This window comes from Loxodonta africana, chromosome 23 (assembly GCF_030014295.1).
Source record: "Loxodonta africana isolate mLoxAfr1 chromosome 23, mLoxAfr1.hap2, whole genome shotgun sequence".
Classification (NCBI taxonomy): domain Eukaryota; kingdom Metazoa; phylum Chordata; class Mammalia; order Proboscidea; family Elephantidae; genus Loxodonta; species Loxodonta africana.
In genome coordinates, this window is record NC_087364.1 from 19,088,821 (window position 1) to 19,114,876 (window position 26,056).

Sequence of the window (26,056 nt, forward strand, 5' to 3'; positions counted from 1 at the left end):
ACTCACACACACATACACATGCAGAGACTCACAGTGACCCACCCCCCCACACACAAACCCAAAAAAAAACCTAGCTTGATTAAAAAATAAACAAGACATAACTCTAGCATAAACATAGCCAAGTGGCTATTATTTGGCTTCCTAGATTTCTCCTGCAGTCCCAGCTCTTCTTCCTCTTGTGTTCTGATCTTTTGTTCGGGACTGTTTTACTCTGAAAGGGGGAAGATACTGGTGAGTTAAGGCATTCCTGAAAAGTAGCAGTTTCCACACACCTCTAATTTCTCATTTGAGTGTCTTCTAAAAATAGAAACGTGGTTACATGTCTTGAATATCTTCTACCTTTGTGACTATTTAACCCAAAAGAGAGTAGATCTGCTGAGATTTCTCATTGTATTGCTAATTTGGAGTAAAATCCGTATTTGTGGGTCCATCCCTTTAAGGTTTTGACGATCGTGCTAGCCTAACATACAAACAAATTTAAAGGAATTAAATAATGAAGCTGTTAGATTTGGATTAAAATGCAGAATTGAGTTCTCACAGAACAATATAGCCTTTTATGGATATTTTAAAATTTTGTTTTGACAATATCAAATCTAAACTTCCAGTTCTATTTAGGATTAGCATTAGCTACCATATGTTGGAAAAGAACAATTATAGCGTTACTTACCATATGTTGGAAAAGACCATAATGTTACAAAGTCAGGTGTGAATATTGCTAGTAAAGTAAGGTGTGGAGAATGAGGCAAGCTGAGGTGACTGCTCCGTAAACATTAGCTCTCTTTGTGGCATATGGAAACCCTGGTGGCACAGTGGTTAAGAGTTTGGCGGCTAACCAAAAAGGTCGGCAGTTCGAATCCACCAGCTGCTCCTTGGAAACCCGTGGGGCAGTTCTACTGTGTCCTACAGAGTCGCTATGAGTTGGAATCAACTCTGTGGCAATGGGTCTTGTGGCATATGGGATCCTTTTACCATATTATGGAATAAGCTCACCGATGCAGCAAAGATGTCTGATTGCTTGTGAAAGCCTCTCAGGACTCAAGAGTAATTACTGCCTTAAATGTTAAATACAAGTTTGTCGTTTGAATTATTCCCTGACAGTGCCGTTCACTCACTTACCATCTCAAGACAGACGAGAAAAGGAAGCTTTAACTGTTTCCATGATAATTCATTTTTGTATATGTTGTTGCATGAAATTATCCACTGAAAGTGTGCATCTCCACAGCAGTTCTCGTTCTTCCGGTCAGCAGATAAGGCTGATTTGCCCTCCCTCGTGTCAGGCCCAGCTTGGTTGCGTGATAGTTAAATCAGTGCCTTTAAGTTAGTAACATTTCTGAAAGATATATAGGGCCCTTCTTCACTCTTTAGGGAATAAATAGAGTAACCCATGAACTATTTCACCTTGTCAGGGGAATAAAAGCTAACATTTACATATAAACGAAGTCCTCTTTAATTACTAAATTTTTTTAAATGAAAGTTTTTATACAGGTATGTTTTTATACACGTAGATGAATAGATTCACTCGGCAGTTCAAACCCAACAGCTCTCCACGGGAGAAGGATGTGGCAGTCTGCTTCCGTAAAGATTTACAGCCTTGGAAACCCTATGGGGCAGTTCTTCTCTGTCCTGCAGGGTTGTTATGAGTCTGAGCCCACTCAGCAATAGGTTTTAACATTTGAATAAGGGATGTTCTATCACACAGATTTTTAAAATCTTACTATTTTGAGTTATATAGTAACATCTGCAAAGTGGTATGTATGTATGGTCACGAAAACTGAATGATTAAGAGAGACACGTTAAATTACTCTTAATATGTAGAATAATCCATGTTATTTAAATTTTAGGCTCTAGTTAAAGGACACAGTTAAATATTGACAAAACCAAAGCATTACTTTAGTTTCGAGTGTGGAATGTGTGTTTTTAAGTAACTCAAAATTATTAATTGATTTAACATGGCTAGCTGGTTAATGTATCTCAGTTAATACAGAGAGATGTAAATTCTGCCATTTCCTGGAGCCTACAAAATATGGAGATATATTTCTTAACTATCACAGCTATTGCATAACTGTTTCGTATTTATGGATATTAAGAGCCTTATGTAAATTTCCCAGAAATGTCTTCCTTTTTTTTTTTCAAATGTGGTAAGATACTTCAGACGAGCTGTGCTTTGACTGAATGACATTGTGGTTTTTGTTTTTTCTAGAATTTGTTCTTATAAAATATTAGGAATAAAAGAGAGTAGGTGGGGACACAGGTGGTTATTTTAAAATTCACGTAACTAATGAGCTGAGAAGAAATACAACAGAATCTTTCCCCTTTTCTCTGCAGATTTGAGTGGTAAAGTGGTCGTGGGATTAGGATATTTCTTTTGAGTACTTGATAATATTAAAATAAGTAATCCATATTGAATGAGGTGGAATTTTGGGTTTTTCTCATCCTCGGCAACTGATAAAACCAAACCGATTACCATCAAGTCAATTCCGACTCATAGAGACCCTGTAGGACAGAGTAGAACTGCCCCATAGGGTTTCCAAGGCTGTAGAACTTCACAGAGGTAGACTGCCACATCTTTCTCCCGTGGAGCGGCTGGCGGGGTCAAATCACCAAACTTTCAGATAGCAGCCGAGCACTTAACCACTGCACCACCAGGGCTCCTTCCAGCAACTGATAGGGACTTCTAAATAGATATTTATAAACTTGCTGTATGTTAGCCGGGGTGTAAACCTGGGGAGCACCCATAAGGGTATTAAGCTTATGATACTTAGCACGTGTCTATAGTTTACATAAAATGAAAATAATTATACACACCTCATACAAAGAATATGAGGATTGAATGAAGTACTTAGAAAAAGTACCAAATGCCAGAGAAATGCAAGAGTGTAATTGTTACTAATCGACTCAGTGGCAATGGGTTTGGTTTTGGCTTTTGTCACTGAAGGAGCTCTGGTGGCCTAGTGGTTAAGTGCTTAGCTGCTAACCAGAAGGTCAGTGGTGTGAACCCACCAGCTGCGCAATGGAAGAAAGATGTGGCAGTCTGCTCCCATAAGGATTACAGCCTTGGAAACCCTGTGGACAGTTCTGCTTTGTCCTGTAGGGTCACTGTGAGTCAGAATTGACTTGACAGCAGTGGGTTTGGTTTTTTTAAATTGTTACAAGCATTGGAGTAAACTTCTCTAAAAAAGGGCCGAGAACTTTTTAGGAACTCGAAAGAAAATTTCTGCCTGTTATAGAGCTAATTTCACAACAGTGAGAAATTTTACCAAACGTTTCTGAGAAATGAACCAAAATTGGGCATTTGAAAGTAAAATGCAATGTTGCTGTGCTTTAGAAATAGAAATTTAGTGGGTTTGTGGGGCTGGGGGAAGGGGAAAGGCTGTAGAATTGAGGAAAATAATTTATCATATTTCAGAGGATCAAGAAGTAAGGAAATACAGAAGAATTGGGCAAACCCAAAAGGAAGGATTAAAGAAAACGGTGTCATGGGGAAATAAAGCGACTTTCCCAGTTTGTGGCCTATCCGTTCATTTGTTTCCCATCATGGGAGGAAGTAACTGTAACCTGGGGGCTGGCTGTGACTGGAGTGGGGCAGAGTGGGCATGTGGGAGGGCTGATTCCTGCTCAACCAGTCCACGTGAGATGTCTAGAATTCTCCATCCCGCCTGCCTTTGGAAGAACCGAGTAAGACTACTAAACTTCCCATGCTAAGAGCTACTCTGGATCTCCTAGTCATTGATGAGTTTGGTCACAATGCTCAGACAGTCCCATGTTGAACAACTCCATAGGAGTTTCTTGGCTCTAATCTTTACAGAAGCAGATGGCCGGGTCTTTCCCTCAAGGAACTTCTGGGTGGGTTCAAACCGACAACATTTTGGTTAGCAGCCAAGTAATTAAATGTTGTGCCACCAAGGCTCCTTTACAGTCTCGTACCAAAACCGGTTGCCATCGAGTTGATTCCAATTCGTAGTTGACCCTGTTGGACAGAGTAGAACTGCCCCACAGGGCTTACAAGGCTGTAATCTTTACAGGGTGCAGATCGGCAGGTCTTTCTCTCAAGGAGAAGCTGGTGGGTTTGAACTGCTGACCTTTGGGTTAGCAGCTGAGTGGTTTAACCACAGTGCCACCAGGGCTCCACAGTCTCATAAAAAAAAAAAAAAAACCCTGCCATCGAGTCAATTCCGACGCACAGTGACCCTATAGGACAGAGTAGAACTGCCCCGTAGAGTTTCCAAGGAGCGCCTGGCGGATTTGAACTGCTAACCTCTTGGTTAAGAGCCATAGCACTTAACCACTATGCCACCAGGGTTTCCACAGTCTCATAGGTGTCAGCAAACACTGTTTAGATAAGGTTGCCCACTGCATGAGGTGAGCGTGTAAAGGAACAATATATGACCGTTCCTTTGGGGAATAAAAGGGATGAATTTGAGGAACCCAGGAGAGGATGGGGAAAGGATCAAAAAAAAAAAAACAAAGCCATTACTGTCAAGCCGATTCTGACCCATAGTAACCTCGTAGGACAGAGCAGAACTGCCACTTAGGGTTCCCAGGGAGCAGCTGGTGGATTTGAACTGCTGACCTTTTGGTTAGCAGCCTGAGCTCTAAACCACTGCGCTCCCAGGGCTGTCTTGGGATAATATATTGGTACTCAAGATCACCAGTTGTATTTTCTCAGGAAGAAGTTGAAAAACAGCTTTCATTCATGTGCACTCGAATACTTAGGAGACACCCAGGTGACTGACTAGAGAACCGTAATGTCCACATGGGTCTTTGAGTTCACTTCCATCTACTGCCCTACAGACATGAGGGTGGGAGAGTGGGTGAGAGAGGGTAATGCTCGTACTTTCTGATACTCCATAGCATATAATCGGTTTTCAATCTAAATATGCTGTGAACTACCTGTCCATCTCACATATATTTACTAGTCTCCCAAACCTGTTGCCGTGAAGTCAATTCCAACTCACAGAGACCCTATAGGACAGAGTAGAAATGCTCCATAGAGTTTCCAGGGAGCACCTGGTGGATTTGAACTGCCAACTTTTTGTTAGCAGACATAGCTCTTAACCACTACATCACCAGGGTTTCCTACTAGGCACTAGCCGTATACAAAACAAAGATAAACACCATTTGTCTTTAATTGTGTAAAATCAAACATATTTGGTGATTTCTTTTTGGATCTGTACATGTATTTACAGAATCTCTGTTACACAGTCTCAGGGATAGAGACCTGAGAACCAAGGAAATGGGTTCTATTATTGGCACAGTCCCTGACTTTGGTGTGACATTGGCCAGTTGTTTCCTCTCTCTGGGCTTCAGTTTCCCCTTCTGTAAATGGTAAATCTCCTGTTTCCCCTTTCCTATAAGCCACAACTATTAATGAGTTAAATGAGAAAATTACTTTAAATTACATCTTACAAAAAAGCTTGACATGATTTCTTAGTGGTTGCACATGGCTATCTCTTTTCTCTTTCTTGTAAATTATAAAGCAATTTGACCATTAACTCTAAGCATCTAGGGCCAAACTGATGGAAAAATACAACTTGTGAAGGTCGAAAGGTTATGAGAAAAGTCTGTGAGATGGAATCGACTTAGTAATTAAAAAGTTAATTAAAAAAAAAATCTATTGCCATCAAGTTGATTCCAACTCATAATGACCCTCTAGGACGGAGTAGAACTGCCCCCATATAGGTTTCCAAGGCTGTAATCTTTATAGAAGCAGATAGATTGTCACTTCTTTCTCCTGCAGAGCAGTTGGTGGGTTCGAACTGCCGACCTTTTGGTTAGCAGAGGGCTTTAACCACTGTGCCGCCAGGGCTCCTCATAAAGTTCATTGTTACCCAGTAAGAAAGACAGTGCAGCAGTCCCGCCACCATACTGTTGTCCACGTTGTCCTCAGTGCGAAACTGGACTACCTTTGCCAGCCTTGTCCAGCCCAAACCAATGAGAGCCTTACTGTGCTTTGCCCAGCTCGCTCTAAATCCTCGCCTGCTTTATTTGGTCTTTTGCCAATGAGCCCCTTCAGGATGCAAAAAAAAAAAAAAAAAAAAAGTAGTTGGATTCTAAGTTCTGGGAAACTTAGAAAAGATTACTCTTCTTCATTGCTTTCTTAGCTAAAATGATGGCTTTTCTAAGAAAAACATAGACGTACACAGAGTTTCAAGGAACCTCTTGCAAAACTCAAAAGTAGGTCAGATCTGGAGTCTAAAATAATGACCTGCTTTGCAAGTTTCATCGAAAATGCTGATCTCTGCCACTCTTGGTAACAACGTGAGCTCCTGTTTCTACACCATCTGGTTTCTGCCCTAGCAGTAAAGGTGCTGGGGGAGAGTCTACAGAAAGCCCGCCACCCCAGTTCTGTGTGTGCTTTGCTCTTTGGGGAAGTTATCTACAAAATAAGGGGCAGACAGAGGCACCTGGGAACGCTGAGAAGGCCTTGCCTAATTGCATTTGTCTATTGTAAACGTCAGCAAATTAGCAGCGAAAGCGAGGCCCAGTTGTTAGGAATGTGGCCAGGAGAGATCATTTGGAGAAAATAGAGTTTTGTCCATCAGTGGGGTCTGTAAAATAAAACAAAAACCAAACAGTCGTTCATGGTAGTTAATTAGAAATGTGCTCAAGGACCCAAATTTAATTGACTACCAGCATGAATGTCTATTATTTTTTATGCCGTAACAGTTTTATGTCCAGTATTCTATTTTCTATCTACAAAATAAAAGTTCTTACACCTTAAAAATTAAAAAAAGCCGACGTTCCCTGGGGCTAAAAGCAGGTGAGATGACTGAGGAAAGCTGTAATTTAAGAAAACCTCTTCTTTGGAAGTGTGATGACATGCCTCATGTTTTAATATTCATCTCACTCCTCTTTAGATAAATACTGTTTTTATCTGGGTGTCCCTTGACATACAGTGCGTGCAGTGTGCGAATGGGTGGGTAGACTCAAATATGGAGAATCATAGTTTGCCACAAACAAAACTTTGAATCCAAAGGAGGACTTTAAAGAAGATCACGTCACCAAAGACCACTTTAGGAGGACTTTGAGCTTGAACAAGCAACCTGATAAAACTGGCCGTCTTATATGGTGGGCTTTCATCGTAAGCCAGGAGTGAATGTTCACTTACTAATGAGGAGCTTCGTGCATTCTGTTATATAATTACTGGATGAAGCAGTGCCTGCTGCCCAATGGGAATGTCTGGACAACAGCCCTTATTAATATTTCCTGCAGAGTCCTGAGAACACAGCACAAGTTCACTTGCCAAATGCTTTTTTGCCACTTTTCTGAGCCTCATGGGTTTTTCCTGTCTTTTCCCACTGTTCACAGTGATACAGCGAGTCCAATGGATCATTGTTTCTAATGAATTAACTGTCTCCTGTAATTGCTGTCAAACATTTCATTACGTGTTTTAAATTAAGCCAAAAGGCTGGGTCATAGAAAGTCTATGCTGGATGGTTTTTGTAGGGGTATTTTAGGCAAATTCAGCATAGCTTCCCACAATTGCTACAGCTGTGAACCAAAGGATCGACAGTTCAAATCCACCAGGCGCTCCTTGGAAACTCTGTGGGGCAGTTCTACTCTGTGCTATAGGGTCACTATGAGTTGGAATCGATGGAGCTGGATTTTTGGTTTTTCCCAAAATTAGGAATACTAGAAGATAATGACACACAATTTTGGAAGATTCCTTAGGAGGATTGGCACAAACTCTCAAATTTTCTTTGGCCATATTCACAGATTTCCCAAAATTGAATGGGCATTTTCATTACTGAATAATGACATAAACAGAATAAAGCATTTATAAAGCAGGTACCTATGCTTGGAAAACTGTATTTTAAATATATCTCCATTGACTTGGCAGGTTGTTTTTTCCTTTTTTTTTTTTTTTAAGAGCTAGATAGTTTCTTGAAATACTAAATCTAGTCTGGGTTTTTAATGTACCTGCATTGACCTTTTAGGTGAGAAAGCAGAAGCTAGTGGGTTAGAAGATGGGAAGGGAGTGATGGATTAGATTATGGGCCAGTCAGTGCCTTATAATGGGCATCGAGGTACTAGACTTCGTTGGTTCAGACTTCCTCAAGAAGCCTTGTAGGATTTTTTGTCATCTCAAATACCACTATCTACTTAATGATAATAGCTATAAAAGATTTAATCAGTGAGAGCTTTCTGTATGTCAGCAGCTGTGTTTGGTACCCTATAGGACAGAGTAGAACTGCCCCGTAGGGCTTCCAAGGAGCAGCTGGTGGATTTGAACTACCAACCTTTCGGTTAGCAACCATAGCTCTTAATGACTGTGCCACCAGGGCTCTTTTCATACATTATCCATCCCTATCTCTACAATAATTCTATGTAATGGGCATAATTTCCCCTATTATCCCATGAGGAAACCAAAGCCCAGAGTTCTTTCTTGGGTGTTTTCAGATTGTACAAGGAAAGGAAAGGGGCTAACCAGGTTGGCAGTTCAGAAATGGTGTCCCATATGATCCCTCAGAGTGGATCCCTGTGGATTCTCTGAAGCAGGGAGCAGAAGCTCTTGAGTGAATGGGTTTGGGGGAGCACTGGCCTGACTTATTAGTTTGCTCTTGTCAGCAGTGACCCCCATACAGTCCACTTACTGAGTTACCGTTGAGCCAAAGGTGGGAGAAGAAAGCAGTAAGCAGGAATTGGGAGTATTTAACTCAAACTTTATAATTTCTTTGGGAACCAGTGATGATCTACAGCTGGTTCAAACCCCAGTAGGTAACTGCAGATGGAGGTAGACCCTTCGAGGACAGTTTTGGAGGGAAAAAGCATAAACCCCAATGGGATGAGCAGGTCAGGCGAGTAGCGAGTCAAACAGTTAATATGCCCATTTACTGTGACACTTTTCCCTAATAGATCTTTCGCTCTCTGTGACTTTTCTTATCATGCAGGGGCATTTGGTCTCTTGTAGGGAAGTCTCATGCCCTCATTTATTGCTTGAGATTAATGGTCTGGATTAGGATTCAGCAAGTACTTAGCCTACAGTGGGCCTCACAAAGCTCTTGGATGTTCAGGCAAAGGAGACACAGGAGGGTAATTAAAGGAGGCAAAGAGGGACAGGTCAAAAGAAAATACAAGAGCATACAGATAATGAATGAATGAAACAGGGACATGTTGTTGTTAGGTGCCATCAAGTTGGCTCCAACTCATAGCAACCCTGTGTATTAGAACGAAATGTCACTCCAGTCAAATTTCAGCCTCAGCATGTCTTGACATTGCCATTTAGAGTGATTAATCCACATAGAACTAAGGAGTCTTAGAGATAAAAAAGGAGCTTGATTTGTAGATGAGATGCTGAGACTCAAAGATAAATAATAATCTCTAACCTTCACAGGTAGCTAAAAATAGCAAGCCCAGTACTAGACCCAAGTCTCTGATTTCCTGTTTATTGGTCTTCCACCGCAACATTCTATTGAATCACCGTGGGAAGTGCTTATCATGTGGCTGAATGGTCAACATGGTTTCCATGGGTGGTAGATAGTGAGTGCTGCACCATAGAGGGGGTGGGATCTGAACCCTGAGGTGGAGGGAAGGTGCTGGAAAGTCAAATGGGAAGGGAGAGGTACCTGGGTGTGACAGAGTGATATGGATGTAGGAATGGGTTTTGCTTGGCTCATAAGATTTGAGTTGAAAAAGAGTAAACCATAGTTGGAGATATAAGTTTGGGTCCAATGTTGAATTTCTTGAATGGAAGCTCAAAAGTTGGGCCACTTCAGTCACTTTCTCTGGCTGCCTAGCTATTCTGCTATCAGTTGTCCCTAAGCCTGTTCTGTCACTTTGTATAGATTGATGGAATTGTACAAACTCAGTTTTGGTGGTCTTATTCCTGTGGTGTTTCTTCAGTACATGTTATATGCATTAGATATATAGACAGGAGCCCTGGTAGTACGCTAGTTAAGTGCTTGGCTGCGAACCTAAAGGATGACAGTTTGAATCCACCAGCTGCTGTGTGGGAGAAAGATGTGGCAGTCTGCTTGCATAAAGTTTAGAGCCTTGGAACCCTATGGGGCAGTTCTACTCTGTCCTATAAGGTTGCTATGAGTCAGAATCAACTCAACGGTAAAGGGTTTGGTTTATATAGACAACAGCTAGCCAATGAAAATACCCCAGAAACTCTGTCCTCGTCTGAAAATCAGGGCCTTAGAACCCAAAAACTTGCATTTTTTTGCTCAGGCTTTTAAAGTGACCCCATTTCCTTAGGTCTTTAATTTCCATTAGCCTTGTCCTCATCATGAAAATTATGTAAGATGATTGCCTGTTGCTACCTTGTGGGGAAATCGTCGTTTGTGAGGATTTCATGAGTAAGTAGAGGAAGACGAAAATGGATATTTAGAGCCAAATAGAATATTATGGTTGGCAGAAGACTGTATGATCTGGGATTGCTATTTTTTATATTATTTATAACTAAAAGCTACAAAGCACTTGAATATGGGATATGCTTGTGCCGGGTGCTTTATACATATATCATTTAGTTCTCACAGAACTTCTGTGAGGCAGATAATATTATTATGACGATTTTCCAGATGAGGCACAGAGAGGTCAAGTAACTTGTCAGGAAACCAGCCCTGGCTGATAAGTCAAAGAGACTCTAAGTGACTGACCTCTCACCACATCATCAGCCTGGCAATGGAAAGTACTTCCTTCGTTTGTCACTACCCAGGATTAGGTCTCTAATATCTCCTAAGACAGTAAAATGAGTAAGTTTTGGTCCAAAGCTCATAATCTAGAAAGCATATATGCTTTAAGAAACCTGCGTTGTGATATCAAGAGCCAATTGAAAAAAGGTGTCGAGATGCAGAAAGGTAACGTAGTCTAGTGTTTAGGACATGGGCTCTGCAACCTGCATCCTGGTTCTGTGACCTGTGTCTGTCTACCAGCTGTGTGATTCCAGGCAAAATCAGTCACCTCTCTGAGTCTGGGTGTCCTCACCTGCACAATGGAGATAATAAGACTTACAGCTTAAGGTTGTCTGGAAATTTAATGACATCATATATATGAAGTAGTTAGCCCAGTGCCTGGTGCATCACAAGTGCTAAATTTGTTGGCTGAAGGTTGGCTCGTACTTTTAGGATGTTTTAGGGCTGCCCATTGCAAAGCCACTTTCCTTTGAAGTGGTATCATATACATACCAAGATCCTGTGAAAGCTGACAATAATTTGACAAGATAATTCCTGCTGGCAGATTAGGAAACCTCTTTGGACAGGTCTCCTGACTGTGGCCCATAGTTGATAGAAATTTCAGATCCCTTAGGAAACTGTTGTTGTTATTAGGTGCCATCGGGTTGGTTCCAACTCATGGTGATCCTGTGTATAGCAGAACGAAACATTGCCCGGTCCTGTGCCATCCTCACAATCTTTGCTATGTTTGAGCCCATGGTTGCAGCCACTGTGTCAGTCCATCTCATTGAGGGTCTTCCTCTCTTTCGCTGACCCTCTGCTTTACCAAGCATGGTGTCCTTCTCAGGGATTGGTTCCTCCTGATGACATGTCTAAAGTAAGCAGAACTAGAGGAGGTGTAATGCCCTTCATCTACTTTTGCTCAGTAGTTGTACCTCAGCTATTCAGAGGCTCATTGATCTAAGTATTTCTCGGTATAGTAGTATGTGGGCTCTTGATCTTTTGCTTGGGCTCCCTTGTATTCTGATTTTTTTTCCATGTATCTGACTCATCTCTTCAATAAACATGTTTTTCGTTAGGTGTCATCAAGTCAGCTTTTGACTCATAGCGACCCCATAGGACGGAGTAGAACTGCCCCCCTACCCCCCCCACCATGGGCTTTTCTAGGTTGTAATCTTTACTGGGAGCAGATCACCTGGTCTTTCTCCCACAGAGCTGCTGGGTGGGTTTGGACCACCAACCTTTCAGTTAGCAGCTGGGCGCTTAACCATTGCCCAGCTAAGGCTCCTTTCAATAAACATGTAAATTCCTTAATAACAGAAAGAACTAAATCTCATGCTTATTTGCAGGGGAGCATGCTCTTAATTCTTAAATAGAATGGATATGTGTGGATAATTTTTTTTATTCCAATAAGATGGTGCTAGTAATTTTGAACTTGTATTTTGTGCACCCTTGAAGAAAGGAGAAGACCATTGCTGTTTAGTTTTGTTTTCCCATAGACCAGAAGACACTTCTCCACCTGTCAGCATCGTTGCCAAAGCTGAAATTGTCCATGACTATCAGGTTGTCAGATGCTGATACTGCTGTGACGAGTTTATCCAGACCCCAGCTAGGTCCTCTGTCTTCATTAATATCTGTCACTGTGAGATGTATAGGCTCTGATGGTGGTGACATAGTGCTTATTAGTGTAGGGAGTAGGTGTGAGGTCACTTGATGGTCACTAATGCCCCCATCCTAGCAAGTTTGAGGTAAGTGATTGATGGCAGAGCTGACACCTGACGTGAGGTTAAGTCCGCATCTAGTCAGGCCACTCTTTTTCAGGGTTCACTTTTAGCATGCACATTAATTGAGCAACAGATATGTCTTGCTCATCTTCTGTGTGCCAAGTTATCGTGCAAGGCACTGGGGTTCTAACGGTGAACAAGACATAGTCCCCGCTCTTGAATAGCTCTCAATCTAGCCAAGTAATAAAATAACAGCTAGCATTACGATCCGTCTACTGTGCTGAGCATGTTTACCCAAAGTAACTCATACAGTATCATCCTAACGTTTCCCGAAGCCAAAGGGATTTCCTTTAAATTAGATTATTTCCCCTCTTTTCCTTTTTCGGTCTCTATGATGAAACTGGTAAGACATGGTAACCTAGGTAACATGAAGTTGCTTGCCTTGGGTCTGCAATACTGAGAACATACCTTTCCCGAAGAATTTGAGGTGGTTCCCCAAAAGTACAATAAATAATGGAGGAAATCTGGACGAAGGGAGAAAATGAGTGAAGGTTAGTACAGTGATACGGGCCACATGCTTTACTTTCTAGTTGTCGAAAGAAGGAGAGAGAGAAAGAAAGAAAGGGAGAAAGGAAACATATGTTTGTAAGATTAAGGGACCCATGAGATAACAAACCAGGAGAAGTACAGCTTTTCAGGGAACTGAGACCTGAGAGAAATCATTGCTCCTTCAGTGTCGGCCAGGGGAGTGACACCAAAGCACAATGTGTAGAAATCCATTCTGTAGGCTGGTTGGATCCAAGGATGCAGTGTCAGAACTATTCAGTGGATTGAAAGGATGACAAAGTCCTCTGAGCACTTTTGAATGACTGTGACTTCTCACAGGTGGGCTTTTGCTATCCAGTGTTATGTAAATAGACAAATATAAAATTGTGATTCAAACTCAGGACTGGCTAGCTCTAAAGTCTGCTCTGCTCCTGAAGCTCAAATGTATGTCCCCCTCTCCACTATTCTGCCACAAGGTTTTCTGAACCTTTCTGTATTGACCACTATGTATAAGTAAGCTGCTACCCTCCTTTTTGTGAAAAGAATAATGTAACAATAGCTTGAAATATTCTTCGCTTAATGATTGGAGTTATTTTAACCCCCTTACTTGAATGTGGTGAAGATTCGTAGCCACTCCTAACATTTCCCTAATGATTTCTTATTTATCAAACCACCCTTCCTGAACCAACCAGTCCTTCACTAAGAAGAAAAATGAGTGAATAAAATAGGTGTTCTGTTTGACACCCCTATCTGGGTGTAACCCAGTAAGTAACTTCTCTTCTAGCCTCTCAGCCTTCCAAGTGTGGGGTTATAAGGAGCCCCTGGCCCTGGCTCAGATTCTGTAAGGAAGTGTGTGTGTGTGGTGATTGTTAGAGAACACTGTGGAAGCAAGCAGACGGAGAGAGGAGGAAGGAAAGCAGAGCAGGGAGGACTGTGGCACCCTTGAGAACAGGAAGCAGTGTGGGCCAAGGCCCTCACGGGAAAGCTATTCTGTAGACAGAAGGGAGGCCCAGGGTGCTAGATCACCTCCATCGTTGTCCAAGGAGCTGACCCAAAGCCTTCAATCCCTCCAAAACTCATCTCCACCCCCAACTCTATTCAGACAAGAAGTCATTTTCAGGATGGGCCCTCAGGTGTTGCAAGGTCTCTCACTGCTCAAGGTCACTCGCCCACCATCCCCTCAGCCTGACCCTTTGACCACCCTGAAGGCCCAGGCCCTTTTCCTGGAGCCAAGGGAGCAGGAACCATTCTGTGTCTAAACACTCCTTCCAACTCTGCCCCCTTTTCTGCCAGCATCCTCTCCCATATATTGTTTGATTTGTTCTAAGAGAACGTGCAAGGAGAGGAAAAAATAGTGTTTGCAGATTCTCCTAATCCCACGGCTCAGGCACACTCTCGCCAGTGTTTTGACACAACACCCAGAGTAGCCAAGGCGTGTTTACATCACAGCCCTTCCAGGGGATGGACAGGATGGTGGCCATCCCTGGAGCCAGCCTGGCCGTGCCCTCTGGCAGTGCTCCAAGCTTTTTTTTTTTTCCCTTTATGTTTTCTGAAGACATTTTACAGCCTCGATTCACTCTTTATTACTGCTCTACCCCTTTGTTTTCTAACTTGAAATGTTTCACTATTCTTTACAAACAGATGCTAATCACTGTTCGCACGTGTAGTAAAATCCCATTAAACGGATAAGCAGATCTCATGCAAGAAGCCCTCAGATTTCATCATCCAACCAAGAAAGAGAGAGGGAGTTGATACTCTGTCTTGGGACTTTGTAGAACTTCCTAGAACCTCTTTCCCTTTACCGGTATTTACATATTCTTTAAGTCTAAATTGGTATGTACATTCATTCCTAGGAAGTGGCTCAGACTCAAATAGGGAGCCATTGGGTACTGAGGGTACCCAGTTCACCCACCTCTGCGCCACCCATACCCTCCCACAGAGGCCCGTCCTGGCGAGGCTGAGAGTAGGTGCTCTTTAAAGTAGGCTGCCTGTTATAAATGTATTAGAATTCGTAGTAAAACAGGGCAGCTTCTTCCCAGGGTGGGTCCAGAAATCATGCAGACAGAAGTAAGCTACCAGGAAAAGAAAGAGTGACAGAAGTCAGATTGTTTTGTTTTTTTTTGTTGTTGTTGCAGTTTTGTTATAATTTGTTGCAAGATTTTTTTTAATGATAATATTTGTCAGCCAGTAGGAAGTGAAGAGTTGCTAGAATTTTAGCATTAAAATCTTTTATAACCAAAGCTAACCAAAATTGATATCAGAAATATATTAGAAAGTATGCTTCTGCCCCTCTGCCCACCAAAGGGCTAGGTGTCTCTTAAAAACAAATGTTTAATTTCTCTTGGTGGCTGACTTTTCTCCTGGGTGGAGTTTAGAAGACCCTAGTTTTCCTCTGTGATAAGTGACTCGGAGCCAGTTGTCCCCCTGTGGAGCCTGGCGGGGAAGGTTTGAGGAAGTTCCTTGGGAACGGAAGTCATCCTGTGTGATGGCCTGGGCTCTCGTCTTGTGGAAAGAGTGCGGAAGATCTGGGCTCTAATCTCAAGTCCGCCACTTACTCTGTGACCAGGAGCAAGGGATTTGATTTTCTGAGCCTTGGTTTGCTTGTTGGTAAAAGGATTGTGAAATGGGGATAACAATACCTGCTTCAGTGGGCATCCGTGAGAATTAAGCGAGGGCAATATAGAAAGCTCCTAGCCCAGGTGTGGCACATAGTAATAGCTCAGTAGTAGCTATTCCCTTCAGCCAGCCAGTAGTCAGAATTTAGCAAAACCGATTTTTTAAAAGGAAGGTCAGTTTTATGTCATTTATCACAAAATGAAAGTTGTTATTAGGTGCCATAGAGTCGATTCTGACTCATAGTGACCCCATGTGTCAGAGTAGCACTGCCCCATTGAGTTTTCTTAGCTGTAATCTTTACAACAGCAGATCTCCAGGTCTTTATTCCACAGAGCTGCTGCCTGAGTTCAAATCACCAACCTTTCAGTTAGCAGCCAAGCACTCAACTGTCACATCAGCAGGGCTCCTCTTGGGGTGAAAGGCAGTCTCCCTCAAAACATCCCCTTTATCTTACAGTAGACCTTTCAGAATTGGAGAAGTTATTCAACTTACTGGAAATCATTTATGAAATGGGAATTTTATACTGGACGAGCCTAGGAGTCTCCGGTGCCATGTTGTTTTTGTTGTGGAACTGCCCCATAGGGTTTGCTAGGCTGTAATCCTTATGGGAGCAGATTGCAAGGTCTTTCTCTTGTAGAGCCGTTGGGTGGGTTCGAACTGCCAGCCTTTTTGTTAGCAGTTAAGTGCTTATCCATTGCGCCACCAGGGCTCCTTTCTGGTACCATAACATGCACTAAACAGATTGGCAGTTCCTAGAAAGGCTAAATGAAGGGTTGCACCATCCACCCAGTTCTTCGAACAGTCTATCATTTTCTCACGAGAGGACCACTTAAAAGAAAACACAAATGCTCGCCATCAGTGGTGAAAACTCACCCAGCTGGAATCTTGCTTCTGATACCACCAGATGCAACAATCTGTCCTCTAACGAGAAGAAAGTACCAGCTCTGCTTTTTAGGTAGGGGAAGCAGAGGAGGAATGAGGAAAGAAGGTCTGAAAACGAAAATTGGTGAAACGCAGTAAAAGCACAGATGAACGAACACAAAAGGGTATGTCTGGGTCTTGGTTCTCTAGTGCTGCTATAGCAAAAATACCACAAATGGGTGGCTTTAACAAGCAGACATTTCTTTTCTCACAGTTTAAGAGCCTAGAAGCCGGAATTCAGGATGCCAGCTCTCGGGGAAGGCGTTCTCTCTCTGTTGGCTCCTGAGGAAGGTCCTTGTCTCTTTTGAGCTTCTGCTCCTGGGCGATCTTCATGTGGCTTGGCATCTCTCTTCCCCTATCTCTGCTTCCTTGCTTGCTTGTTTAATCTCTTTTGTATCTCAAAAGAGTAAGACACACCCTACACTGATCCTGCCTCATTAACATAACAAAGAAAACTCATTCCCAAAGGAGATTATTACCACAGGTAGAGGGGTTAAGATTTACCCACATATTTTGGGGGGACGCGATTCAATCCATAACACTGGGTACACACGTAATATTTTATTCCCTGAGACTTGGACATGTGAAGGTGATGGGGTGGGGTGACCAAGTAAGCTCTTGAATATCAACTGTCATTGCAGGCTGTGCCCACCTGGGGCATCTGGCGCATTTTGGTTATGTACGATGTGAGACGTTTTCCAAATTTTGGAAAGAAGCTGACCATCATATGAAAAAAAAGGGCTAATAAGATGTTAAATGTCCAATGCAGTCATGGTGTTTCTGTAATGAATATTGGAGAAGTAGAAGTAGAAACCTGTATAGAGAGAATCCTGGAGTATACTAATGTCTTAGTACTTGATGGGAGTACATGGATATTATTTTGCATACTGTACAAGGGTTAAGTGCTCAGATGCTGGAATGAGACAGGACTAGGCACATATACTGGCTCTGCCACCACTTACTGTGTGGCCTTGGGTAATGTACTTATCCTCTCTGATCTTCAGTTTTCTTATCCATTAAGTAGAGATACAAGTTACCTATTTTGGGGGCATACTGTAGGGATCAAACCCTGGTGGCGTAGTGGTTAAGTGCTACGGCTGCTAACCAAAGGGTTAGCAGTTCAAATCCACCAGGCGCTCCTTGGAGACTCTATGGGGCAGTTCTACTCTGTGCTATCGGGTTGCTATGAGTTGGAATCGACTCGACGGCACTGGTTTTTTTTTTTTTTTTTTTGGTTTTACTGCAGGGATTAGTGAGAGGTATTAATATGAATTCATTGATAATTCATAAACATGAATTATCTTCATATATGAATTACTCAGCACGGCACCTAGCACATAACAGATGTTAAAAGGAAGATCAGTTTAATATCATTCATGATAGGATGAAAGTTGTTAGGTGCTGTCACATTAATTCCAACTCATGGCAACCCTCTGAGGCTGATTAGAACTGCCCCGTAAGGTGTCCAAGGCTGTAATCTTTACAGAAGCGGACTGCCACATCTTTCTCTTGAGGTTCAAACCACTGACTTTAAGTTGGCAGCCGAGCGCTTAACCACTGCACCATCAGGGCTCGCAAATTGTAGGTATGATTACATTTCATAGTAGGGTATAGTATTGTAGAGTGTATATTATAGTCTTTGGCTGGCTAGCTTGACTGGTTGGAACCAGCAGTTAACGTTGTCAAGATTGTAGGTGGGACCCGTGGGCTGGCTTTGACTTTTTCTGTGGCCCCAGACTGCCTTCATTTGTCTTTGGTCACTGAAGAGCCAAATATTTATGAGTGTGGAGGGAACAGGGCAAATCCATCACCAGTACAGGAAAGTCAACGCAAAGCACGCAGGTCAGTAATGTCACCTAAATATACGGAGAATGGTGTTTTCCCAAGATGCATTGAGAAAAGAAGCCTGGTAAGCCAGTCCAGATGGCGCCACAGATGGCTCCCACTTGCAGTTAAATGGCCTGACATGTGCCGTGTAAGGACCCAGCTCCATGTGTTGGATACATAATTGGTTGCTTTCTTTTTCACTTATTTATAATCCATCTCTAGTCTGAAACAAATGAGTTTCAACTCCAGGGCAGTCAACGGAGATGACATGGAGTACACTCTTAGCCTGGATTTTTTTTTCCTTTCTATGGTTATAAATACCTGCCCGCTATTGTACTTGGCATGCTGTATGCAAATGGGGGGAGGAGCCCACAAGCTCATTAGGAAAGGGACAGAGGCTTGGAGCAGAGAGAGGACAGCAGTGAGCTGGAGTTGATAACAGTGGCCTTGTCCAGAACAGTGCATGGGAGCTTTCTTATCTCCCTTTGGCAGGAGGTGCTGCGGGCTTCCTGTGCGAAATCAGGAGCGAACGCTGCTTTCCTCTTGTTGTTCGGCTTCCTCCCCCCTCAAGACGGTTCCCAGCACAGTGATTATCTTTGCATCTTCAAACATGGCACAATCTACTTCCTTAGGAGCTTGATGTATTCTTAAGGCTCAGGCAGGCTCCCCTCCCCCTACCTTTCTTTTCAAGTGTTCTTATATAGCCAGGCTCCTAAATGACATTCTATTTTTATGGTTCCAGTGACAAAGAGGGAAAAAATAGCCCCCCCAAATGTAAATGGTTAAAACTAGAATCTGTCCTTTTCATTCGGGGGGACTTTCAGGAAACCTAGCTTATGGTTTTACCGTGAGGCCTGGTGCCATCAGCGACTGCCCTTGGAGTTATGGGTACGGGGTGTCAGAGGATGACAGCCCCAAGTGAGCTTGAACAGCAGACTGTATTTCCCTGGGGAAACTTCCAGACTTGATTTACCTAACATAAAAAAAGCCAGTGCTTGTTTGCATTTCCTGAAAACCAAGAATGTGGAATTGGAACTACGGCATAAAAAACTGTAAACTTTATGGGAGCAGATCACCAGGCCTTTCTTCCGCAGAGCCATTGGGTGGGTTCAAACCTGCCAACCTTTTGGAGAGCAGTCAAGTGCCTAACCATTGGGTGGGTTCGAACTGCCAACCTTTCGGATAGCAGTCAAGTGCTTAACCATTCACGCCACCAGGGCATCTTGTTGGAAAAGATGTGAGGTCAGATAAGAGTTCAAGGTACAGATGTAGATCTAGAAAAGGGAGAATATTGATAATGAAAAATTGGGCGAAGTGACTTTTCTACAGTGATTTATTATGCAAATGTTTCAAATAACAGGAAAAGTGTATAATTTCGCTTGGCTTCTTTTTACTCTACTACCCAATAAGGGTTAAAAAATTTTTTTTTTACTTGATGATTATAAGGAGTAACTATTAGGAATGGCAGAAATTCCTTAAGAAATGGTCAGTCCTCATTAATTCTTTCTTATTTTAAATCTTATAATCTAACTGTAAAAAAAAAAAAAAAGACATTTGAAGAAATCTGATATATGGACTAAGTACAAACAGCACCATGGGATTACTGCTAATTTTATTAGGTGTAATAATGGCATTGTGGTTTTGTTAGAAAATGTGCATTTTTTTAGACACACACACTGAAGAATATAGGATTAAAATCACATGATGTTTGGAGTTTGCTTTGAGATATCTCACAAGAGAAAAGACATGAAATACGGGGTGGATGAAGCAAATAGGGCAATGTCTGGAGAATTATAAAATCTGGGTGACGGGTATAAACCAAACCAAACCCATTGTCATCAAGTCGATTCCGACTCATAGCAACCCTATAGGATAACGTAGAACTGCCCGATAGAGTTTCCAAGGTGCACCTGGTGGATTCAAACTGCCGACCTTTTGGTTAGCAGCCATAGTTCTTAACCACTGTGCCACCAGGGTTTCCAGGGTGATGTATAGAGGGGTTTATTACAGTATGTTCCCTACTCCTGAGTACATGTGAAGATAATAAACAATTATAGCAACCCAAAGGAAAACTCTTTCTAGAAACAGCAACATACATGCCTGTCTGTATGTTTATAAATGCTTGTTGTCGTTGTTGTTGGGTGCCATCAATTCCGACTCACAGCGACTCCATGTGACAGAGTAGAACTACCCCATAGGGTTTTTCTAGGCTGTAATCTTTACCAAAGCAGACTGCCAAGTCTTTTCTCCCGTGCAGTGGCTGGTGGGTTCAAACCACTGACCTTTCCATTAGCAGCCAAGCACTTAACTATGGTGCCACCAGGGCTCCTTTTACAAATACTTTGGAGCGTGGATTACGTGCTAGGCTATGTGCTTAGCTATGAGGTTGCAGAGTGAGTGAGTAGATGTGGCCCCTTCCTCCTGTAGCTGTCTGCCATGGGTGGGGGTTCAGGAACGTTTAACAGTCATGCCCAAGGTGGCGAGTGCTCTGGGGAGGACACAACGGGGCATTGAGCCCGGGAGCACCGCAGGGTGGGCCCTCACCCAGATCCAGCCCACTCAGATAGTTTAACATCTTGGAGTTCCTTCTCAGGGCCAGGACTACAGAGGGCACCAACAGAACGTTACCCTGCTCTTCACAGTCCCTTCCATGTACATTTTCCTCACTAGCTTTAATCCTCTCCCTCTCATGGCACAAAAGACATTGCTGCCCCTGGCTATTTAAGATCAACCACTCATTCTTTCTGGAAACTGGGCTTTAAAATCCCTCCTGGTTTGAAAACCTCCAGAACGTGCCCAGGACATGTACAAATTAAAGCCCAGCATGCTTTCCACTCACCAAAAGTTCTAGTCCAGAGGGCAAGACTGCAAAATGCTGAGAGAATATGTTGATGGTGCTTCCCTCAAGTCCAGGCTGTCACCCTTTGGGCTGGAACATCGGAGGAGAGCTGCAGCTAGAGGGGAGATGTAGAAATAAACAGTCCCAACAACTGAAGATGGTCAGAAGGAAGAAGGGACAGCCAAGGTGGCTGCAGGTTCCAGCCAGGGAACTTCTGGGCACTTGTCACCCCTCACCTTCCAGTTTGCATGGAATGCTAACCTGCAGAGCCAACACAGACTTATCTGAAGCACTGAAAATATCTCTTGGTACAGTTGCATTGTGTCCCAATTAATCTATATTTGAATCTGGAATTAAATAGTAGAAAATTGGATCATCTGGAGTGTCCATTCACCAAGCACCCGCAGTGTGAGCTGCTGCAAGGCTCTGGGCAGTGTACTGCCTATGCGGCCAGGGCAGGGAAATGCAAATCACAGGACCAGTTAGGGTCAGCTGCGCTGGCCTCCGTGAGTAGTTCAGATGGTGAGTGCTGTGAGTGTTCACTGTGGGCAGAAGAAGCTTCTTAGAGAACATCAGGCTTGGGGGAGAGGATGCTGGGGCGAGCGGTGCCCAAACAAGAAAAAAATCAGCTGCCGCCAAGTCGATTCCAACTCATGGCACCTCCACGTGTGTCAGGGTAGAGCTGTGCTCCAGAGGGTTTTCAGTGTCTGACCTTTCAAAGGAAATCACCAGGGTTTTCTTCTCAGGCAGCTCTGTGTAGACTAAAGCCACCATTCCTTCAGTTAGTAGCCAAGCGCTCAACTGTTTGTACCACCCAGGAACTCTTGGAGGGGGGGTATCTTCCCATAAAACCCATTGCTGTCCAGTCGGTTCCAACTCACAGTGACCCTTTAGGACTTAAGGGGTGACTGCTATGTCCAGGGAATGATCAAAAACTGTTTTTTGTTTTTTGAGTTTTGTATTCATGTAGAACCTAGAAAGAAGTCCTCATGGCACAACAGCTAAGGGCTCGGCTGCTAACTAAAAGGTTGGAGGTTTGAACCCACCCAATGACTCCACTCCACGGGAGAAAGATGTAGAGACCTGCTCCCGTACAGATGGACAGCCCAGGAAACCCTCTGGGGCAGTTCTGCTCTGTCACGTGGGGTCACTATGAGTTGCAGTCGACTTGACGGCATCTGACAACAGAACCCAGGACACATATAAAACATGATAAATGATCAGTACATATCCAGTAATTTGAGTAGTAAACCATATGAAAACAGAAGCCTACTGATAATAAAATGTATTTGAAAGAACATGTCAGCTTCCTGATATAAGTCAAAATCTCTCTTTACCGTTTATAAAATGGTGCCCTATTGCCTAGTTCTAAGAGAGATTTCGTGAATTTTACAGACAAAAAGGACCTTAAGGGTAAACAACTTCAGCTCCCTCATTTTACAATTAAACTATTAAAACCTGAGAAGTTAAAGGGCTTGTTGCCATGTACACCCCTCCCCAACGTGAAATAAACTGAAATTAGGAAGCACTCCATGATGTCTGTTTCCATATTAGCCCTGGAAAAAAAATTATCTCTACAACTGAATATTCTGATTAAAAGCCAGCCTTTTATAGATGGGAAATGCTTATTTCCTCGAGGCTTCCATTCATTACCATAATTTTTTTTTTCTGTATTTGCATGGTACTTCCACTAGGAACTAATTGAAATCTAGGTATTACATTTTCTAATGTTTAATAGTTGACATGTAGAACAGGAAGTATGCACTGAGAGACACCAATGTGGGCTTTTTTCGTATCAGGCAAATATGTGTTTGTTTAAGTTTTGAAAATAGATATAGGGAAAAATCTAAGGAAAAGAGTCTGATAAAAATTGTGACTTTGTTATCTGAGGACTTAGACAATGGTCTCCATCCACCTGTCAGCATTGGCAGGAGGCCTGGTGGTGCAGTGGGTAAGCACAGATCAAACTCACCAGCAATTTCGTGGGAGAAAGATGGGGCAATCTGCTTCCCTAAAGGTTACAGCCTTGAAAACCCTATGGGGGCAGTTCTACTCCATCCTATAGGGTTACTATGGGTCGAAAACTGACTCAGTGGCAACGGGTTTTATGGGTCACCACTGGCTGGGCGGTGCTGAAAAGCACATTGTGATGACTTACTTTTTTTTTTAATTAGGTCTGACTTTTGTTCCAGTAATGAAGAGTCCTTTATCCTGACTCCTGACAGCAATATGGGAAACAGAATTGAAAGCATCACTCAGCGCACGGCAATAATCGAAGGAAAGAATAAGGTATTGTTTATAAAAACATTGGGATAATTATCCTGAAAATACACTGTCAGCTCCCATCTTTGGATTTATTGGGACTAGAAATTACCAAATGCTTGAATAAAAATTCAGAAAGAAGAGAGCCAATAACTGAGATATCAGAGTAGAACTGCTCCCGCAGGATTTTCTTGGCCGTATCTTTTCAGAAGCAGATCACTACGTCTTTCTCCCACATAGTGGCTTGTGGGTTCTATCCATGGACATTTTGGTTAGCAGCCAAGCACTTAACCACTGTGCCACCAGGACTCCTTGAAGTAATGATATACTCGGTCCTAACGGAAGAGGTGCAGCTGTCTTCTCAGACATCAGAAGGGTCCACTCCAGTGGTTCTCGCCCCTGGCTGCATATCAGAAGACTATGTTGTTGTCATTAGGTGCTGTCAAATCGATTCTGACTCATAGTAATCCCATGTGACAGAGTGGAACTGCCTCATAGGATTTTCTAGGCTGTAATCCTTACAGCAGCAGATGACCAGGTCTTTCTCCTGAGGAGTTCTGGGTGGGTTCAAACGCCAACCTTTCGTTTAGCAGCCGAGTGCTTAACCCTTGCACCACCAGAGCTCCTACCAGTTAGTACATCGGAATATCTGGGCTAGGGCCCAGGTGATTGTAACACCTAAACAGGACTGAGAATCACTGACGTACATAAGCCAGGATCCCAATAAGCAAAAGCTTGGCGTCTTAGGTAGCACAGACAGTTAAGCACGGGGCTACTAAGAGAAAGATTGGTGGTTTGAGCCCACCCCAAGGTGTATGGCAAGAAAGGCCCGGTGATCTGCTTCCAAAAGGTCACAGCCATGAAAGCCCTATGGAGCAGAGTTCTACACTACAATATGTGGGGTGGCCGTGGTCAGAACCGACTCAACAGCAACAGGTTAATTAATAAAAGACTTAAGGCTAAAATTCACTGTGTCCGTTTCATAAAATATCTTGTTTTTCCCTCTGTCTTTGTAAGGGTAAAGCCTGGCTAAGTTGGGGTGTACAAACACATGCTGAAACGCAGGATATCAAGATTCCTGACCTAATCAGGGTCTAGCAGGCTTCTTTTTTGCACGCTTGCACCGTTCATTCCCTAACCCCTCTCCCCCACTGAGCCTCGGGAATTGCTGACACACCTTGAACCAGCAAATCTCCCTGGATCTCAAACCAGTGACTTTTTTTTTCTATTGAATTAGTGAAGAATATACTTAAAAAATCTGCTATTGCCAAAGCACAGGAATAGTGATATTTAATAAAAGAAAAAAATGTATTAAATAACCACTTGCCAAAATGTCTATTTCTGCATGCATGTTTTATTTGGAAAGAGCCTCAGTGTCGCCAGCAGTTAAGTGCTTGGCTACTAACCGAAAGGTTGGCATTTTGAATCCACCCAATGGCTCCATTGGAAAAAGACTTGGCAGTCTGCTCCCGAAAAGAATACAGCCTAAGAAACCCTATGGGGAAGTTCTACTCTGTAGCATGGGGTCGCCGTGAGTCAGTATCAACTCAACTGCACCCAACAACAACGTCTTATTTTGAGTAGAGGCTGTTAATACAGATCCCACCATCTGCTTGAGTGAGGCTGTGCTTTGTCATCTATTCAGCTGTGTTCTCTGCATATGGAGATGACAAAGTGGATGGCATCATTCTCCCTGTAGGATTTAACAATAACAACAAATAACGTCTGTATTTTTCATTGTGTAAACCTTTTTGACATACACTCACGTCAGCACTCTTTGGCAGGCCAGAGTGGTTATCTCCATTTTAAGGATATGAAAAACCACTAACCTAAAGCCACACAGCTTATAGGTGGTCAATGAGGAACTCGAACCAGAGTCTTCCTCGTCCAAAGTCCACTGTTCTCAGTCTCAGTTGAACCCACACAGAAGTTAGTAAAGCTGGTGCTGGCTTGCATGACACCAACATTCCCTTGTGAAGGATTTAAGAGTGGCTTTTTTTTCACAGCTACAGCAAATAAGATCATTTACAATTCTTTTTCTCTAATGCAAATGAGCAGGCCTTTAAAAACAGTCCATGATGGTTAGCAATTAATGAGAGAGTATTTGAATGTAAACCTTAGAAAGGAGGAAATTCTGAAAACTTTAAAGTTTAGTTTGGGTGATACTGTGTTAAAAAAAAAAAAAAAAAAGGAACTGCCTCAGAGTATGTTAGCAGTAGACAGCAAGTTAGGAGCCCTGGTGGCACGACAGTTAAGCATTTGGCTACTAACCTAAAGGTTGATAGTTCGAACTCACTCAGTGGCTCCTTGGGAGAAGGACTGGTAATCTGCTCCCGAAAAGATTGTTGTTGTTGTTGTAGTTAGGTGCCATCAAGTCGGTTCCAACTCACAGCAACCCTATGGACAGGTAGTCCCCGGGTTATGAACGAGATCTGTTCCTAACTCTGTCTCTAAGTCGAATTTGTAGGTAAGTCAGAACAGGTGCATATAGTTCTTATTTAGCCTTACTTTAATGCAAGAAAAGCCTCGAAGCCTTGCCACTGATTTAAAAGCTGCAAATGCAGCAAGTAAAGGGGATTGTGGAGAAGAATTTGTTGCAAGTAGGGATTCATTCAGCCGTTTCAAAGTGAGGGTAAGTTTACATAACATTAAAGGGTGAGTATGAGTAGTCCATAGATCAGATGTTCCTAACTCAGTGACTTACT

At 42.8% G+C, this 26,056-nt stretch overlaps 1 protein-coding gene across 1 annotated transcript in view; it reads left to right on the top strand.

Annotated features, from left to right (window-relative positions):
- Positions 1-26,056, top strand: part of FLT1 (fms related receptor tyrosine kinase 1) — a 202,752-nt gene that overhangs the window by 65,648 nt on the left and 111,048 nt on the right. Inside the window, exon 11 of the mRNA XM_064275298.1 lies at positions 23,264-23,378. Coding sequence (XP_064131368.1) covers positions 23,264-23,378 — 115 coding nt within the window. The remainder of the gene's footprint in view (positions 1-23,263; positions 23,379-26,056) is intronic.